The following is a 20051-nucleotide window of genomic DNA, read 5'->3' on the forward strand; positions in this document are numbered from 1 at the left end:
ATGGATCGTTCAAAAGCAGTTTCAATGCCTCGCATATTAATAACGGCTCCCTGATGCCCGCGTTTTATATACAGTATAATTACCCAACGATATAACTGCGAGAGAAAGTATTTAAATATATATTTTCCTCCCTGTGCTTCCTTCTTGCTGATGAGCCGTACTGTGAAACAGCCAATCAGAGCAGAGCTCAACATTGAGCAGCACTGTGAAACAGCCAATCAGAGCAGAGCTCATTATTATTCATGACCCTGCCAAATAAGCCAATAACAGACCGTTTCATTCTAGGCAGAAATCCTAGGGTTGTAAATGGACATGTAAAATCGTTTCTGGAGATTTTTTGCCCTTACCTAAGCCACATACCTTCTGTGTAGATATCAGAGAACAATTTAAAATACTGCATCAATGCATTCTATGGCACCTTTAAACATAAAGGCTGAAATTATTTAGACTGTCAATTTATGCTTACCAAGACTTGGGACCTCTTCTGGAAATTCATTTATATGCATCTCCTCAACTTCTGCAAGCTCCCTAGTGCCAGCAGGTTTAACAGCAAACACAGAATGTAATGATACTGAAAACATAACTGCTGACCAAAAGCGTAAACAATAGGATGATTGTATATTTTACTAACCAGACCGATTCTTCTGGATGTTCCCATGCTCGTCTCTCTTCCTCCAGGAAACATTGCAGTCTTGACTTTCCTTTTGTTTTCTTTTTTTTTGAAGTTTAAAATTAAAAACAAAATTATATATTTGGGGAGGCACGAGAAGAGCCCTATTCTTTTACATTTACATTTAGTTAAATGGCATGATAGAGAAATAATATGTGAAGTTTACTTTTTGGGCTTCCAACTCATCTGCCATGGTTTTTGCTGCTTCCAGCCATTCCTTATACTGCCTGAACGACTCAGATGCCATTTTAAGAGGTTTTTAAGAAAAATAATGAATAAAGTACAAACAAGTACAAAAGGGAGAGAGATAGCAAAAAGAAGAAAGAGACAGAGGAGAAAGAAATTGGCTCTTAAAAGAACCGTTTGATTTCTATAATATTTCAGTGATGGAATGGATGGGTACAAACCCCTGAAAACAAACAGATGTGATAGGATTAGTTGTACCAACTCTGCATTGAACTTGTTTCTGAAATAACCACAAAGGCCAAAGAGGAATAAGCTGAGTGTCAACACAATTTCTGAGAGTGCACGAATCAGAAGAACCAGGCCTCGGTAAGAGTGGCCACAGACTGTGCCTAAATCTGAACGCACTAATGGGGATTTATTTATTTCCAACCTGAACCTGATTCTGTCAAACAATTTTACCAATACTGCACCTGTTATGTTTTTAATAATTCTTTAAAATTGTATATCCCTAATTTAAAGAGGAATTGATAGTTTTCCATAATGTGCTTAAATTAAGTAATTTAGAAAATATTCTTATAATGGCGACCCTACCTTAACTTATGGACTAGGCTAAAGGCAAATTCTGGCAATATTACATAAAGTTTAGTTCAGGACAGAGAATGTGATTCATCAGACAATTTACAGGTCATATCTTAATTGCTATTTGCCATTCATTTACATGTGTTTTGTTACAAAAGGGGCATTAGTCTTTTCAAAACTTTTTATTATTATTATTATTAGGAGGGAATGCCTCCTAAATTATTGTCTATTTATAATTTAACCGGATACATTATGGAACGCCCCCTAAATGAACTTCTCCGGTTTATAGCTAATTGGGAAGCAAGGATTTTATGTTACAAAGTGCACAAACTAATTAAGTAATTATCTAGCTGCAATGTTTGCATGTGAGCTAGCAGCACATGATGCTAGCGATCATGGATAGTACGTTAGGTAGCAAGATTGTGGGAAGTCGTGGTCTAATGGTTAGAGAGTCGGACTCGTAATCGAAAGGTTGCGAGTTCGAGCCCCCGGCTGGCAGGAATTGTAGGTGGGGGGAGTGAATGTCCAGCGCTCTCTCCACCCTCAATACCACGACTGAGGTGCCCTTGAGCAAGACACCGAACCCCCAACTGCTCCCCGGGCACCGCAGCCCACTCCGGGTGTGTGTTCACGGTGTGTGTGTGTGTGTGTGCATTTGTTCACTACTCACTGCTGTGTGTGTGCACTTGGATGGGTTAAACGCAGAGCACCAATTTCGAGTATGGGTAACCATACTTGACAATACGTCACGACTTTTTAAAGATAATAACGTGTTATTAATGGATAAAACCAAACCATATTCAAAAATTCGAGCTGGACTTACATAGTTCCACATGAAGTTCAGACAATCAACATAAATATTTATGAATATTTAAAAAAACAACAACAGGATACTTGAAATGCACACCTTAGCTACGGCGATCAGTGCAACGCCTGGCCCAGGACTCCCGTTCTTCTTCTTCCTTTGCTTCATCTGATCTTCCTCTTGGCGCTTGCTTGCTAGCTTTTTTATTTATTTTTATTTATTTTTTTGCTTTTTTTATTATTATTATTATTATTTTATCGATTGATTGATTGATTGATTGATTTGTGTGTGTGTGTGTCGCTATGGTCATATGGTCATATTGTTAACATTAACGTTAGCTGACAGAAGGAAAAAATATTTGAATTATCTGAAGTGCTTTTAAACATTTTCAGCCAATTTTTTTTTTTTGGTGCTTTCTTAGAAAATGTTTAATTGAAAGTTATTTTTTAAATTAAGATTTATTAATAATAATAATAATAATATAGGCCTAATTACAATTAAAATTATATTTGAAAAGAGTTTAATTTTAATGTGATTCTTTACTTTCCAAAATGGCGCAAAAATAGATTTTTTTTCTTTTTTATTAAACAACTCAGTTTCCTTTATTAAGTAATATCGTGTAAATACGAAGATAAAACAAATAGTATTTGAACCATAGACTGTAAAAAAAAAAAAAAAAAGTTTTATTTGAACCGGTAACTACCGGTAACGACGGTCAAACGTCATTTCAAGATTCAAGAGTTTTATTTATTTTATTTGAGTTTTTATTTTATTTTATTTCATGACACACGGCACTGCCATTATTTACAGCAGCGCTAGAGGGCGCTTCACTTTAAAACGTAACATATGGTCGTAATAAGCTGCTTGCACACACGACCTATGGGGTCGTTTTTTGGAGGACAGTCTTCTGAAAACTATCAAACTTTTACAACTTTTAAAAACATTTAAAACTTTCTGGCCTTGTTTTTCAAGCCAACTTCAAATCTAGTTATTGCTGTTACCCTTTTTATTGTGTTTTCTTTTCCTTCAGTTGATGGTGTAAATTCACTGATCTCATTATTAATCATCACAGATGATCAGAGGAGTGGAGTTATAATTCCTCCGATACCCCACACTAACAAATGGATAGAGTTTCTCATTAAAAGACTGATCAGTGAAAGTGTAGATATGAGAGCAGGACTCAACATCATAAAAGAAGACGAAACCCTTCTCATAATCCAGAAACACACCAACCCTCTCAGGATCCACACTCAGAGAAAGAGAGTAATCAGAAGAACCACGAGCTAGATATCTCCCATCTCTCCGTCCCACGATCCAGTATCCTCTCTCAGGACTCCGATAGTTCAATCCCTTCCTGTCAGCAGATTCTCTGGCCACTCCTAAATCCCACTCAGTTTGTCCCTTCACCTGCACCTCAAAGTAGAAACACCCCGAGGAGAATCCCTCCTTCCCAAGAACACCAAGATCTTTATCAAATCTGTCTTTTCCTTGATCCTCTCCTTCTGTTTGTGTGTTTCCAAATCTCACTTGTTTCCCATCATCAGACACGATGAGACGAGGATGAGCCGTATCAGCATCCAGAATCACATTCACTGCGGAAAATATTGACAATTCTGCTTTATAGAGGAGTATATCATAAAGATTATGACAATTATGTATTTTTATAGGAATCATGAGAACTTTATAATACAAACAAAAACAAAGACACACTATTAGATGTAAATAAATGTAATGTTTAAACTGTACATTATATTATATTATTGTTGTATTCACTTTGTTGTTCATCTTTGGATCCACTTGTGTTGATTTTTTTTCTTCTTTTTTTTTTAGGTATGAATGTAAAATAAATAATTGTATTTTTTTATATAATTATTCAATGAAACAAGCCTTTAATTAAAATAAATATTAATGCCTTTTTACTCACCTGTGTGTGTTCTTAAATACATGAGAGCTGAAAACAGAAAGTATGAAGTTATAAAGTCTTCATAACAGAATTAATCTTTAGATCAATAATATCAATCACTGCTTGAAGACCAACAAAATACAAGAACATCTTATAATTAAAAATAATTAATTGAATACACGTATGAAAGCACAGTGTATTCATTCTTTGTTTTGCTAAATAATTTGAAAGTAATGGATTTATATTTTAATAAGATTATATAAAACATTCACCTTTAGGTATAATTGTCTTCAGACGTTGTAAAAGTTGATCACGTTCTAAAGAAAATTCAGAAAAAGATGAGAAAAGAACAAATATAATTTTTCAAAAATGTTAATTTTTTTTTTTTCTAATGCTCTAAACAATGTGATGACATGAAAAAATACTAAATTCACAAAGCTTTTTTTGGGGGGGTCTCAGGAGGATATTACTACAATACACTACAGTTTACTTTTTTGTCGCATCGCAGACAATAGTATTTCCAGTATTGAAACTCTGGTGTGCATTCGTACATCCAGCTGACACAGTAGTAGTCTGGCTCAACTAAATCCAAATCATCAGTCCAACAAACAAGAATTAAGGTCGAGGCAGAAGAGCCACTCTTATTGCTCATGCAGAATCTTTAAAAGAAAGGCATGATATTGAGGAACAAGTGGATACAAGAGCTGGTAAAATGTAGAAACTGTAACTTGAATGCAATGTAAGTCGCTTTGGATAAAAGCGTCTGCTAAATGCGTAAATGTAAAAATTGAGAGAGCAAAAAGAACAAATGGAGCTTGATGCTTGATGCTGAAATAGCAGCCTCCACTGCAAAGTTATCAGTCCTCAAAAGGTTTGAGAAACAAACCCCTGCAAGTATGGTATCAGATGAGATGGAATCTTATACTAAAAAAAGAATAAAACCAAAATCAATGCCTTCATTCCCCCGTTCTGATAAACCACCAGTGGCTACAACAAACAGCTATGATGGCTCACCTTTACCACCAATCTCCCAGAGTGCACAGCAGCCGCATGCTCACACTTCTGTTCCAGTGCCCAGAAAAACTGCAACACGCAATACACAGCCCAGTGGACCCAACATAGGAGCTCAGGTTTCTTTAAATGCTGGGGAACAGTCTTATTCAGTGCTAAAATGCTTTAAAACAGTAGCAAATAACAGAGTTGCTAATACAGCAACAAAATGCTAGCAACCTTCCTCCACGTGATATTACAATATTTGGAGGAGATCCTTTGCAATTCAATTAATTTATGAAAGCTTTTCATTTTTGTGTTGAAGAACAAATTAGATTTCTTGTATTTTTTTAGGAAGATATATCAAGGGCCGTCCACAGGAAATTGTTCGTAGCTGCATGAACATCAGTTTGATGAGAAAGTTAAATCTAAATGGACGAAAGACAAAAATCTCACTGATCACAATGAGTCCCAAATCAACGGTCACAAGCTATGTTGTAAATAATTTGGAGATTTCAAGCCTCACTGGCAAAGACTTTTAGAGGCTACCAGAAGTTTACACACAAAGCAAGATGCCTGTAAGCACAGATAACATTGTCAAGAAAGAGGGCTTGGCTGAGTTGCCATATCTTGATGCTGTTCACATTCCACACATTCAAGCAGACGTAGAGTTGTTGATTGGTAAGTTACTTCAGCCCTGGGAAGTTATAAATTGTCATGGAGATGGACTGTATGCCATTCGAACCCTACTGGGATGGGTTATAAATAGTTTCATTGGCAGTTGTCAAAGTAAATGTGACCCATGCTTGTTCTATTGTTGTTGTTTTTTTGAATCTGTGCTTATTTTTAACAACAATGATAAAATAAAACAATGATTATATTGTGATTATTAATATATTTATTAATATTAAGGAAGGAAGTGGAGGAAACAATGCACCATTGCTTGGTGAACTTGAGTTTTCTCAGAAATCAAGCGTAACGTTAGTTCTGGCAGATCACGTTAGTCAATCTCGTATCAGCTGATCCCCATCTACATATAGGATTATGACACCAATCTAAGCATCCATATATCAGGTCCCTCAGTATTATCAGCAGTTCTCCTCCATCTCCAACTCCTCCTCTGTCAGTCAGGATTTAGCCTTCTGATTCGCCTTTGAATCAGACTAATTCTAAAATGTGTACATACATTACTGAACTTTAAGGATATCTGCAATACATTTGTTGGTTCTGCTCTGTTTACCCTGAGGAGTAATCGCTGCTCTCCCTGCTCTTATCTATGCTAGGCTGCATGGATGCACAGGGAGTTCTTGCCCAGAACAGAACCATACCGCCAATCCAAACTATATGCTAAATGTCAATCATCTTTGACGATAGTGGTCCTGACAGAAGTTACTTTGCTTTTAAAAAATGTTTAAAAAAATTGTTCATTGTGCCTCATTTTGCCCGCACAGGTCACATATACTGTTACTGTGAACAGAACTGATGTAAAAAGATTGGAATTGCTATTGGAGAAGCAATATCAGCATGATTTAAAAGAGAACATGTTTGAAGACAAAGAAGAAATGTCTAGAGAAGATGCTAAATTCATGGAGATTATGAAAGAATCTGGAAACCTTAAAGAAGTTTTATTTGGAGCAGTTTCATCACACAGCTGTGCATGCTTTGCTCAAAGGAAGAGTGCAGAAGATAATCAACACAGTATTGATTTAGAGGTAATTTGCCACTGTCTACAAGAATTTCTATATGGATGATTGTCTGAAGAGCCTACCATCTGAGGAGGAAGCGATCCAGATGACCAAATATCTGGCTGCTCTCTGTCACAAAAGTGGTTTCCATCTGACACAATGGGTCAGCAACAGCCGTGAGGTTTTGCAATCCATTCCAGTGCAAGACCGGTCCAAAAATATAATTGAGCTTAACTTGGACCGGGATCACCTGCCTAGAAAGGGCTCTAGGACTCCAATGGTGTTTGCAGACAGACACATTCAACTTCAATACTAGCTGCAAAGAGCGAATGCACAGTAGACGTGGGATTTTGTCAGTAATCAGCTAAATAAACCTTTAGGATACCTGGCACCACTGATACTTCCAGTCAGGCTTATTCTACAGGAGTTATGCAGGACAAATTCTAGCTGGGATGATGAGATTCCACCAGTTCAAGACCAACAGTGGATGAAATGGGTTACCAATCTGGATCATCTGAGTGCCTTTGCAGTTGATCGATGATCGCACGTGGCTTTGGACAACCTGTTTAAAGTTAACTACACCACTTGAGATGCCAGTGAAAAGGGATATGGCTCTGTGACTTATCTTAGATTACAGAATAGTCATAACACCACTCATGTCTCCTTTCTTCTTGGTAATTCTAGAGTGACACCTCTTAAACCAGTCACCATTCCTCGACTAGAGCTAACTGCCACTGTTCTAGCTGTTCGCATTGATAAAATGAAAAAAAGTTTTTTTTGTTTTTTTTTCACTGTGGATCCCAAGGTACTTCTAGAGAGACTGGAAAACTTGGCCAGGCTTTCTGGAATGGTCCACAAATGGTTCAGGTCATACTTAGAAAGTAGAGGATATTATATGAGTATAGGGGACCATGGGAGACCATACGTGGACATCCATGACATGCAGAGTCCCACAAGGCTCAATTCTTGCAATGTTCAGCCTGAATATGCTCCCACTAAGGCAAATAACGAGAAAGAACCAAATTGCCCATTTCAGCTATGCAGATTATACCCAGGTTTACCTAGCCTTATCTCCAAATGACTACAGCCTCATTGACTCACTCCAATGCATTGATGAAATTAACAGTTGGATGTGCCAAAACTGTCTTCAGTTAAACAAGGAGAAAACTGAAGTCATTGCATTTGGAAACAAAGATGAAGTTCTCAAGGTGAATGCATACCTTGACTCTAGGGGTCAAACAACTAAAAATCAAGTCAGAAATCTTGGGGTGATTCTGGAGACAGACCTTAGTTTCAGTAGTCATGTCAAAACAGCAACTAAATCAGCATACTATCATCTCAAAAAACATTGCAAAAATTAGATGTTTTGTTTCCAGTCAAGACTTGGAGAATCTTGTTCATGCCTTTATCAGCAGCAGGGTGGACTATTGTAATGGACCGGCCTTCACCGGTCTTCCCAAGAAGCAAACTGCTGCCAGGATTCTGACTAGAACCAGAAAATCTGAGCATATCCCACCAGTCCTCAGGGCCTTACACTGGCTTCCAGTTACATTTAGGATTGATTTGAATGATTTTAAAGTGTTATTACTCATTTAAAAATAACTCAATTGCCTAGGACTTCAATACATTGCAGAAATGCTTACAGATCACTTAGATCATTAGGATCAAGAAATACCAAGGGTTCACTCAAAACAAGGGGTGTCTGCTTTTAGCTAGTATGCCGCCCGCAGTTAGAAGCAGCTTCCAGAAGAGATCAGATGAGCTAAAACACTAGCCATATTTAAATCTAGACTTAAAACACATCTGTGTAGCTGTGCATTTACTGAATGAGCACTGTGCTACATCTGAATGATTGCACTGTATTTTACGTATCCTCATTTTTTATTATTATTCTCAGATGTTTTACTTCATTTAAAAAAAAAAAATTTACATTTTAAAATTGCAATTCTTTGCTTTTATTGTGATTACTTGTATGATAAGTGTAATCATTTTTTATGTAAAGCATTATGAATTACCATTGTGTATGAAATGTGCTATATAGATAAACTTTAAAATTAAACCCATACTGCCTTATTCGCAAGCAAAAAAAAACAAAAAAACAAGTAAACAAGCATTTTACCTTTGTATTTATGAGCAAACACAGCTATCAGTATTCCAGCAATCACACTGAGCACAACAAAAACTGAAATCATGATGACCGATGTCCTCCAAAAATTAAACATATTACCTGTAACACAAAACAGCAATTAATCATACTGTGTAAATAAAACAAATTTTGATGAGATGATTAAAATATATATAATGTTCAGTTCTGAATGGTACATAGACAGTAAAATGTTTTAGCTTTACTTAATAGACTAAGCTGATGATCATTAAATCCTTTAACTGCATCAAATATGAGAACTTACAATTACAGTAAGAAAAGTGTCAGTAGTTACTTGTGGTGATTATCAGCGTCTCCAGCATGTGATGCTTCAGTTTGAATCTGCAGTGAATCTTGCTGTCTCTCTCATGTACAGTTATGGTGTGTTTCGCACTGAACCGGTCTGTGTTTCTGTGTTTCTCTGTAGTTTCTGAACTCAAACTGACTCCTTCACTGTCCAGCCACTCAAGATCAGGTTCAGGATACCAACCTTCAGATTCACACTGTAGATGAAGCCCTCCTGAATGATCAAACCCATCTACAGTGATCACCGGAGGACGCCCCACAGCTACAGATAAACAAGAAGTATATTATGTTGTTGTTCTGAATGTTTTAAGTTAGTTAGAGCATGTTAAGGCTGGAATACACCACACAACTTCTGTCCTGATTTACAAACTGACGCTAGTTGCTGACAGTCAGAGCCAGTCTGCAGATTAGAGTTGACAGATTTCATAGAAAATCAAAATTCAGACTTTGATTCCATCCAGTCGGAGGATATCAATATTTTTGATATTTTCAACTGATTTTAGAACTCATATTGTTTTCATTTGTCACATGTCTCCCAGCAACAAGGAGCAGGTTTCTGCGCGAGTTTGTTGTGATCCTCAGTCATTCAGTGTATGATGGCCAGCTTTCTTTTGTGACTATTTACAAAGACGGTAAGTGTATGATGCCAAATGTTTTAAAATCTGATTCAGATTTTATGTTGTGTAGTGTGTTCCAGACTTTAGTTTTGAATGGTTTTCTCACCTTCAACATTGACAGTAACAGTGGTGTCATCAAACCAGGATGTGGACTGAATAAAACACTTATAAAGTCCTTCATCAGAGACTCGGACTGATGAGAGTTTGAGTGATGCATCTCCTCTCTGTAGTTCTTGATGATTCAGTTCTGTTCTCCCGCTGTAGGACTGAATCTGATCTGTGTTTTTGTCTTTATGATCATCATAAACATGCACTAGTGAGTCTCTCAGATCAAGTCTAAACCACTCCACTCTCATGTCCACAACACTGATGTTGGGTTTGACTGAACAGGGCAGAATCACATCTTCACCAGCTACAGCAAGCACAGGACCTGCAGGTCCCACAACTTTAAACTGTTCTGTAAAAGAGAAAGAAAGTTAAAATTAAAAGTGAACCTCCTGTCAGTTGAACTGTCATCCTTCAGCAGGACAAGTGTTCCCATGTAAAGCAATAACTGTCCTTCTCCACACAGCTCTGCATCCGAACATGTCTGCTTAAAAACACTGCTTGAGTGTATTTTTTCTCTTTTTATTAAATATTATTGAATGGCTCTTTGTAAATTCTAAGTTTATTCTAATTAGTCAATACTTCTGAACAATGACAGTTGTCTATGACAATGTTAAATAACATATCATTCATTCATACAGGAAACCTACAGTTTCTGTTCTGTGGTTAATAAAATAAGTAGCCATGTAATAAATGGCATAATGTGACATTATGTAATGTAATATTGCAGTGAACCAGTCATTATCACATAAACTATGAATTAAACTATAATTAGACCTATAAATATAGTTCAGCTGGACGATGAATAGACATGAACACACACTTCAGCTCTTTATATGGGTGTGAATAATTACCTGATCTTGAATCTGTGATTCCACTAATAATCAGCAAAGTCAAACAAATGAGCTTCATCTCTAAAGGACACAGATGCTAAAATGAAAGAAGAAGAAAAAAGGATAATAATAAACAGTCATCTCGTGTGTTAACATGCATGTGTTTGCTCTGAATACTTGCACATTTACACTTATGGGATGAATACAACAATTTACATACAGATCTAGAATCAGTTGGTTAAATTAGTCCAGACAAACCAGGACCAAATGCACAACGTGTATCCACATGTAGAATTATTTGACTTTATCCTTTAAAAAAAAAAAGAAGTGTTTATATAGTTTAGTATCACTTAAAGACCTACCTAACCGGTTAAACGCATCTGATCTCAAGTCACACTCATGATAGACACACAATTGTTCAGGTAAATGTGTTTCTCGTCTTACCTTTGACTGAATATTGATGCGTTCACGAGTATCTGAATAAATTATTGATATGATTATATGGGTATTAACTAAGAGTTGATACGACAGTACTTAAAGATCAAAAAGAGATTATTCCTGTCTCAGTTTTACTTTCATTTATAACTAAAGGATCCACCTGAAGACACACCCTCCACAACACTATCTGATCATAATCCAGCTGCTGCAATCATTCTCTCTTTACAGAAGTGTGTCTCATTCTGGATTTGACTGCAGGACTCTGTGGGACGCTCAGGAGGAGAGGGCTCTTGGGGAAGCTCAGGAGGAGCAGACACTGGAGGACTCTCTGGAGGAGCGGGCTCTAGGGGGCGCTCTGGAGGAGCGGGTTCTGTGGGAAGCTCTGGAGGAGCGGACTCTGTGGGAAGCTCTGGAGGAGCGGGTTCTGTGGGAAGCTCTGGAGGAGCGGGCTCTGTGGGAAGCTCTGGAGGAGCGGGTTCTGTGGGAAGCTCTGGAGGAGCGGGCTCTGTGGGAAGCTCTGGAGGAGCGGACTCTGTGGGAAGCTCTGGAGGAGCGGACTCTTGGGGGCGCTCTTGCAGCGCGGACTCTTGGGGGCGCTCTTGCAGCGCGGACTCTTGGGGGCGCTCTTGCAGCACGGACATTTGAGGGCGCACGGGAGGCGCGGAGCTGGACAGAACCAGCGGAGACAAAGGAGAGCTGGACGGGACCAGCGGAGACACAGGAGGGCGCTCTTGCAACGCGGACATCTGAGGGCGCACGGGAGGCGTGGAGCTGGACACAACCAGCAGAGACGAAGGAGAGCTGGACGGGACCAGTGGAGACGCAGAAGAGCTGGACGGGACCAGCAGAGACGCCGGAGGGCGCTCTGGCAGCGCGGACACTTGAGGGCGCACGGGAGGCGCGAAGCTGGATAGAACCAGCGGAGACGAAGGAGAGCTGGACGGGACCAGTGGAGACGCAGAAGAGCTGGACGGGACCAGCAGGGACTCTGGAGAGCTGGACGGAACCAGCGGGAACTCAGGAGAGCTGGACGGAACTCAGGAGGGCTGGACGGAACCAGCGGGAACTCAGGAGGGCTGGACGGAACCATCTTCGCCGAGGACGGCGTAACGTTCATCGCCTTTTGCGGCGGTATCCTCTTCGCCGCGGGCGGAACATTCATCGCCTTGCACGGCGGTATCCTCTTCGCCGCGGGCGGAACATTCATCGCCTTCGAAGGCGGTGGCTGGACTGTATAAACCTCCTCCACGATGTAAGAGGACCCCGCGACGGATAGCACAAACTCCAGGTATTGCTTCAGGGAGCCTGGGGTAGAGGCCTTTATTTAACGGCATCAACTCAGATATGTCATTTAACTAACTTAAGAACGGACAAACACTAACTGGCTAACACTAACAGAACGGGGAAACTCAGGACTTATAAAGGGACTAGAACAAATGAGCTAACTAGATAACTGATTGAACACAGGTGGGAAGACTAAACGATGATTAACTAATTAACTAAACCAAACAGGAACTACCAAAAAAGAGCAAAACCAAACTGAACAGAAACAATTATTCCACAAAAGAGTTTTATGTGGTGAAAAGTTGTGAACGTAACACAATTTCCATGCAGGGGAGGCCTCCAATTTCATTAAAGGTATAATTAGGAATAAAGAACCATACAGAATTTGTATGGTTGCCTTATAAAAGTCTAAGAAAAGTATAATAGCTTCAGATTTCACAAAGTCAGCATAATTCAATAAATCTAAAATAAATCTTATGCTATTACTAATGTGCCTACCTTTAATAAAACCTGACTGTGTTTCTGCAATAATGTGATTAAGCTTAAATTTTTATCTATTTGTGTATACCAAGGCCAAGATCTTATAGTCAACTGTAAGAAGAGTAATTGGTCTCGAATTATCAATTAAAAGATAATCTTTTTCAGGCTTTGGGATAAGGGAGATAATGCCCTGTTTCACTGAGGAAGTAATTTCTCTCTGAGCAATGCATTCACTATACATGCAAAGCAAGGGGGACTGTATTAAATCCCAGAAATGAATGTAAAATTCAACAGAAAATCCATCACCACCAGGGGATTTCTTTATTTTCATGGAAAATAGAGCAGATCTAATTTCCCCAATTGTCAAAGTAGCCTCACAAATATCTTTAAAATCATTATCAATGACAGGAATATGATTCTTAATTGTTAAAAAAAAAATCTCACAATTATCCATATTAAATTCAGAAGCGTAAAGGTCATTATAAAAGGTAGGAACAAAAGTACAAAATAATTTTGGATCTGTCCACTTGACACCATTAAAATGAAGAGCTATCAACAAATTTTTCCTGCAATTCCTAATTTTTTGCAATGTCTAATGCAAAAAAATAACTGGAATTGGTCTCTCCTTCCTCAAGCCATTTTGCTCTAGATCTAATAAAAAACCCTCTAGCCAAGTTGAAATAAACTTGATTAATTGGAAGATTTAATTCCCTTAAATGCAGTTCTTCTTCCTGAGTTAGTTTTTTTAAATGTTTTGCAATAATATATTTATTTTATTTAATAGTTCATTTATTTTTAGAGGCTTTTGAATCTTTACTTCTTCTAATAGCAATCTGCCTAGCCTTATATTTAAAAAATTCCCATTTCACTTTATAACTATCCTCAGTTTTTTTTTTTTTTTTTTTTTTTGAGAATATACTCGAAAGTAAGTTTTTAATACCATCATTAAAGGAAGCATCTCTTAAGAGTGAATTATTACATTTCCAATAACCACGTAACCTTGGAATTTTATCAGTGTTGCTACACAATTTTAATCTTATTAGTTTATGATCTGACAAGGAAGCAAATGAGAGTGAAATATCTTTTATAAATTGAAGAGCTGAGGAAGAGAGCAAAAAGAGATCAATTCTTGACTGAGAGGACCTATTTCTATTAGACCAAGTGAATTCACGTAAATCAGGGTGAAAAAAACACCATGAATCAGTAAGAGAAAATTCTACACATAATGCTAAAATGTTACTATTTAAACGAAGACCATCATTGCATCTGGGAGGAAATCTGTCCAAAGTGCCATCAACAAACTCATTAAAATCACCACCTAGAATAACAAAAGAGTCAAGGTTTTTACCACCACAGTGTTTCTTTCAATTAAGAGGTGATCTGAAAAAATAGAGACCTATTGTCAGAATGAGTAGTCACCAGATCCAAGTGCAAGAGCAAAAAACAAGTTTATTAGTAACAGAGAAAGATGACAGTAGTTGGAACTCCAGCCGAAATCAGAACTCTCACAACCGCCGTGAAGATAATCCACACCGTCAAGTAATCCAGTGAAGAGAGAGAATATTCCAAACTGGCTGAACGGGGACACAGGAGAGCTGACAGAAAACAAGACGAGATTAACGAACCGACAACACACAATGCAACGCCAGCTAGATATAGGCAGCACAAATGAGCTGCAGCTGAGCACTCTGATTACGCTGCCAGCTGCGGTACTAGGCAACAGACGCTCCCACACAGACTAGACAGACACCAAAATGAATACACGGGTCCATGAACCGTGACAGTACCCCATCCCCTAAGAGCGCCTCCTGGCGCTCCCAGGAGAACCTACCTGGCGAATGAAATCATCGATAAGGGAGTGATCCAGTATGTCTCTCGCAGGCACCCAACTCCTCTCCTCAGGACCGTAACCCTCCCCAGTCCACCAAGTACTGAAATCCTCGTCCCCTCCGCCTCGAGTCCAGAATACATTTTACCGAATAAACTGGTTCCCCACCTACGAGACGCGGCGGGGGGGGGGAACCGGGACAGGCGGATTAATGGCTGAATGAAAAACAGGCTTTAGTTTGGATACATGAAATACCGGATGAATTCTCCTGTACGCTGGAAGGAGTTTGAGGCGGACTGCCACTGGACTAATAATCTTGGTGACAGTAAGGTGCCAATAAATTTAGGAGCAAGCATATTACTGACGGAGCAGAGAGGAATATTCTTAGATGAAAGCCACACTTTTTGACCAACGATGTAGACGGGAGGCTTCGACCGGTGGCGATCGGCCTGGGCCTTGGTGCGTGCTCCCATCTGGAGCAGGGTTTGTCTAGCCCTGCTCCAGGTTTCGACGGCACCTCTGGACAAAAGCGTGGGCAGAGGGGACCGCGGCTTCGGACTCCCTACTGGAAAAAACAGGTGGCAGGTACCCTAAACTACACTCAAATGGTGATAGGCTGTGCGGACCTTCGACTCGATTTCCCACGTGACAACAGAAATAAAGATCTTCTGTGGTACAATGGGCTCGGAAAAAGACTGGCGCTCCGAATGATCAAAAATACGGGATAACGCATCTGGTTTGTTGTTTTTAGAACCCGGATGTTTTTAGAACCGCTGCGCTGGACCACCTGAACGGAGTCTTGGTGGAGGTTAAGGCAGTCAGAGGAGCAGCTAGCTGGCTGAAATTGCGAATAAACCGCTGGTAGAAATTGGCAAAGCCCAGAAACCTCTGCAGGGCCTTGCGGGAGTCTGGGGTTGGCCAATTTACCACAGCCTGAACCTTGTCGGCATCCATGCGCACCCCCTCGGCCGAGACGATATATCCTAAAAAGGGAACAGACTGTGCATGAAAAACGCATTTCTCCACCTTGACATAAAGCCCATTCTCTAACAGCCTCTGAAGCACTTCTCTGATGTGCTGAACGTGTTCCTGGAGAGAGTGAGAAAATATCAGTATGTCATCCAGGTAGACATAAATGAACTGATCTACCATATCTCTCAACACGTCATTGACAAGTGCTTGGAATACCGCGGGAGCGTTAGAAAGGCCAAAAGGAAGAACAAGATATTCAAAGTGCCCCCTGGGGGTATTAAAAGCGGTCTTCCACTCATCCCCCTCCCTCATGCGAACCAAATGATAATCGTTACGGAGATCCAATTTCGTGAAAAGTGACGCCCCCTGCAGACGCTCGAAAGCCGACAACATCAGCGGCAAAGGGTAAGTATTCTTTACCGTGATGTCGTTCAAGCCTCGATAGTCGATACAGGGACGGAGAGAGCCGTCCCTCTTTTTCACGAAAAAGAACCCCGCACCCGCCGGAGAATAAGAAGGGCGGATGATCTTGGCTGCTAGAGAATCAGAAATATATTTTTCCATGGCCTCCCTGGAAAGCGAATATAATTTGCCCTTAGGCAGAGACGTACCTGGTAATAAGTCTATAGCACAGTCATAGGGACGATGAGGAGGTAGAGAAGCAGCTCGAGACTTACTGAACACTCCCTTCAGGTCAAGGTACTCAGATGGCACGTTAGACAGATCCGCCTGTTCATCCTGAAACACAGAACAAGACACAGAAGAACACGCAGACAACAAACAGGAAGCATGACAATACTCGCTCCAAGCGAGAACAGAATTCATACGCCAGTTTATATGAGGGTTATGATGCTCCAACCAAGGATGCCCCAGAACCACGGGAGCAGAGGGGGTCTCAGTGAGAAGAAAGTCAATGTTCTCTGAATGGTTACCAGAGGTGATGAGTCTTAAAGAGACAGTGGCGTGCGTAATGGAGGGTAAGGACTGACCATTCAACGCAACCACAGAGATGGACTGGGAGAGTGCAACCGTAGGTATCTTGAGGCTGTGGGCGATATTAATGTCTAAAAAATTACCCTCTGCTCCCGAGTCCATCAGAGCCTCACAGTCAAAAGCCAGAGAATGCAATTTCAGTTTAACAGGAAGATGAGTGGCTGAAAAAGAGGATTTAGTTAATGTAATTCCACCCGTCAGTAACCTCTTACCTACTGGCGGGTACTGGCTTTTACCGGACACTGCAAAGCGATGTGGCCGGCAGCTCCACAATACAGACATAGACCCCTCTCCCTGCGTCTCTGCTTCTCCTGCTGTGAAAGACGGGACCTTCCCATTTGCATAGGCTCAGGATCCGGAAGGGAAAACACCATCTCTCCAGGGACAGGCGAAAAATGGACCGGTGGAGTGACCAACAATCCTCTAGGTGTCCGCTGGCTGCGCCGCCGCAACCTAGAATTTACCTGAATAGCCAAGTCTATGAGCTTGTCCACATCAGTGGGTAGATCCAAGGAATAAATCTCGTCTTTGATAGACTCAGAGAGCCCATACAAAAACATGTCCCATTGCTCCTCAGAATTCCAACCACACTCCGCAGCCAGCGTGCGAAAATCAATAGAGTAATCTGTTATTGTGCGATCGCCTTGACCCAACTCCGCAAGCAGTCGCACTGCTTCTCTGTCCGAGGCAGCGCGATCAAAGACTTTTTTGAGCTCCTCAGAGAATGACCGGAACGAAGCACAACAAGGAAGCCTTTGCTCCCACACAGTAGTTCCCCAACTAGCCGCCCGTCCAGTCAGCAAAGTTATAACGAAAGCCACTTTGGACTCTTCAGTGGGAAAAGACGAAGGTTGGAGAGAAATGTACAAGGAACATCTTGCCACAAATGAGCGACATGATTGAGGTTCACCGGAGTAAAACGCTGGAGGTGGAAGGCGGGGTTCGGTAGAGCGGACTATCTGATCCACGGAAGCAGGTGGATTTGGCGTGGGTGGATGTTTAAGTGAAGCGGTCTCAGTCTTTAATTGCTGAACCTGCGTAGTCAATTCCGAAACTTGAGTCACCAGAGCCTGGATAGCACGACCCGTGGCCATTATCTGATCCTCCTGGCGCTCCATGCGTATGTCGCTCTTTGACAGAACGTCTCTTAACTCTGCCATACTCGCTGGATCATAGTGGTCGGATCGTTCTGTCAGAATGAGTAGTCACCAGATCCAAGTGCGAGAGCAAAAAACAAGTTTATTAGTAACAGAGAAATATGACAGTAGTTGGAACTCCAGCCGAAATCAGAACTCTCACAACCGCCGTGAAGATAATCCACACCGTCAGGTAATCCAGTGAAGAGAGAGAATATTCCAAACTGGCTGAACGGGGACACAGGAGAGCTGACAGAAAACAAGACGAGATTAACGAACCGACAACACACGCATGCAACGCCAGCTAGATATAGGCAGCACAAATGAGCTGCAGCTGAGCACTCTGATTACGCTGCCAGCTGCGGTACTAGGCAACAGACGCTCCCACACAGACTAGACAGACACCAAAATGAACACACGGGTCCATGAACCATGACACCTATTGTCCGAATGAGAATTACAACCATACATATTACAAATAACAAAGATTGAGTTATCCTGTTTAAGCGATACAATAATCCATCTCCCTTCCTCAGATGACCTTACCCCAAGTATTTGCTGTGTAAATTTGTGCAAAAGAATTAAAACTCCGGCAGAGTGGTTAGAGCCATGGCTGCAATAAATTGTATTACCTCACTGATTTTTCTAAAACTTTACATCCATATCATATGAGTGTGTTTCCTGAAGAAGTATTATATCAGACTCACTGCTCTTACAGAACAAAAATAACAGCTTTCCTCTTTACAGCATCACGTAAACCCCTTACATTTAAAGATACAACAGAAAAAGAATTAAACTTAAAATCCATCAAACCCCCAAAACAAATCTAACACCTCTTAAATCTGAACCTACAAAATTCTAAATTGAGATAGGAACAATATATAACCGAACATAATCCTCGAGCACAAAAGTAAATAACATATGCATTAACAACTTTGCAATATGCATTGTTAGGCAACCCTATTGCAAGTATGCAAAAAGTATGCAAGAACTGAATGTCAATTTAAATATAGAATGTCATTAACCATGACAAATTCACTCCAGTGTTTAACGTTAGCTTTGTAAGTTCAACAGGAGGAACCAAAAGCGATTCATGATTACTTACTCTTTTTTTCCACTTGTGGAATAAGAGCAAACAATATTTGAACAATTAGATAATTGCTAATTGATTCAATTACAACAACGTAATTGAATCTTTTCCCATCGATTAATGCGAACGAGCCACAAAAAGAGGCTTTTTTTGCCCTCATCTCTAGCTTTCTTAACAAGGGGCCAAAGTTTCTCTCTGGCGATCCTATCTTCTGGTGAAAGGGCTTCGGTGAGTTGCAACTTGTTGTCGAGAAGGAATTTACAGCCTCTGGCAGCTTGCCAAACGGTGTCGCGAAAACTACAGAGTGCAAACAAAATGATGATGGATCTGTGGGAACCATCCCCTCTTTTCGGGCCAAGACGATGTGAATGGCCCCTTCAAGGTCATCGCTGATGCCAGGCGCTACGTTGTTAAGGACATCAATAACAACTTTCCGAACATCCTCTCCGTCCTTCTCTTTCACGCCGTGTAATTTTAATGTCTATTTCCAGCTGTAACGCTTGCTTTCTCCAATTTCAGCCTTCAGGGTTTTATTAGCATTTTGGAGCTCCTGAATCTCTGTAGCCACAACTTTCAGAGACTACTTATGCGTTGCTACCTCGGTAACAAGTTGAGTAACAGTAGAGGACAAAGTCTCAATCTTTTTAGCAGATTGAGATTATTCTCAATAAAGTTGAATTAATCTCAATAAAGATTATTCAGCACACAGTTGTAATGTAGAGTCGGTCTGCTGTTTAGTATTTTCAGCTCAAAGCACTTCATGATGATTCATGAGCGTTTTCATTATAAACCAGAAGTAGAAGAAAATCATTAAACACACTGGCAATGCAGATATGTTAATTTATTGATATTATAGTCCACTTTAGACATTCTGCTAACTATAAGTAACTTTGCAGCTTCATGTCAACTAGCAGTCATTAGAGTATTAGTAGACTGTCTGTTTAATATCTTCTAACACTTTATTTTGATGGGTCCACAACATACTGACTATCAGAAACTTTGCAAGTA

At 40.2% G+C, this 20051-nt stretch overlaps 1 protein-coding gene across 2 annotated transcripts; it reads right to left on the minus strand.

Moving 5' to 3' along the window:
- Positions 1–2825: 2825 nt before the first annotated feature.
- LOC306852648 (butyrophilin subfamily 1 member A1-like) lies at positions 2826–11409 on the minus strand. Of its 2 annotated transcripts, XM_079389650.1 has the most exons (9): positions 11267–11409; positions 11043–11131; positions 10844–10919; positions 9991–10341; positions 9257–9529; positions 8938–9045; positions 4416–4460; positions 4165–4191; positions 2969–3832 (listed from the first exon to the last, which is right to left on the minus strand). In XM_079389650.1, the coding sequence occupies exons 3-9, from the start codon at positions 10899–10901 to the stop codon at positions 3300–3302; spliced, it is 1395 nt and encodes a 464-aa protein (XP_079245776.1). In that variant the 5' UTR covers positions 10902–10919; positions 11043–11131; positions 11267–11409; the 3' UTR covers positions 2969–3299. The 2 variants fall into 2 exon arrangements, with proteins under 2 accessions (XP_079245775.1, XP_079245776.1); XM_079389649.1 differs by lacking the exon at positions 11043–11131 and having other exon boundaries at positions 2826–3832; positions 11267–11387.
- Between the last annotated feature and the right edge of the window lie 8642 nt (positions 11410–20051).

Source organism: Barbus barbus (assembly GCF_936440315.1).
Source record: "Barbus barbus genome assembly, chromosome: 3".
NCBI classification, from domain to species: Eukaryota; Metazoa; Chordata; class Actinopteri; order Cypriniformes; family Cyprinidae; genus Barbus; species Barbus barbus.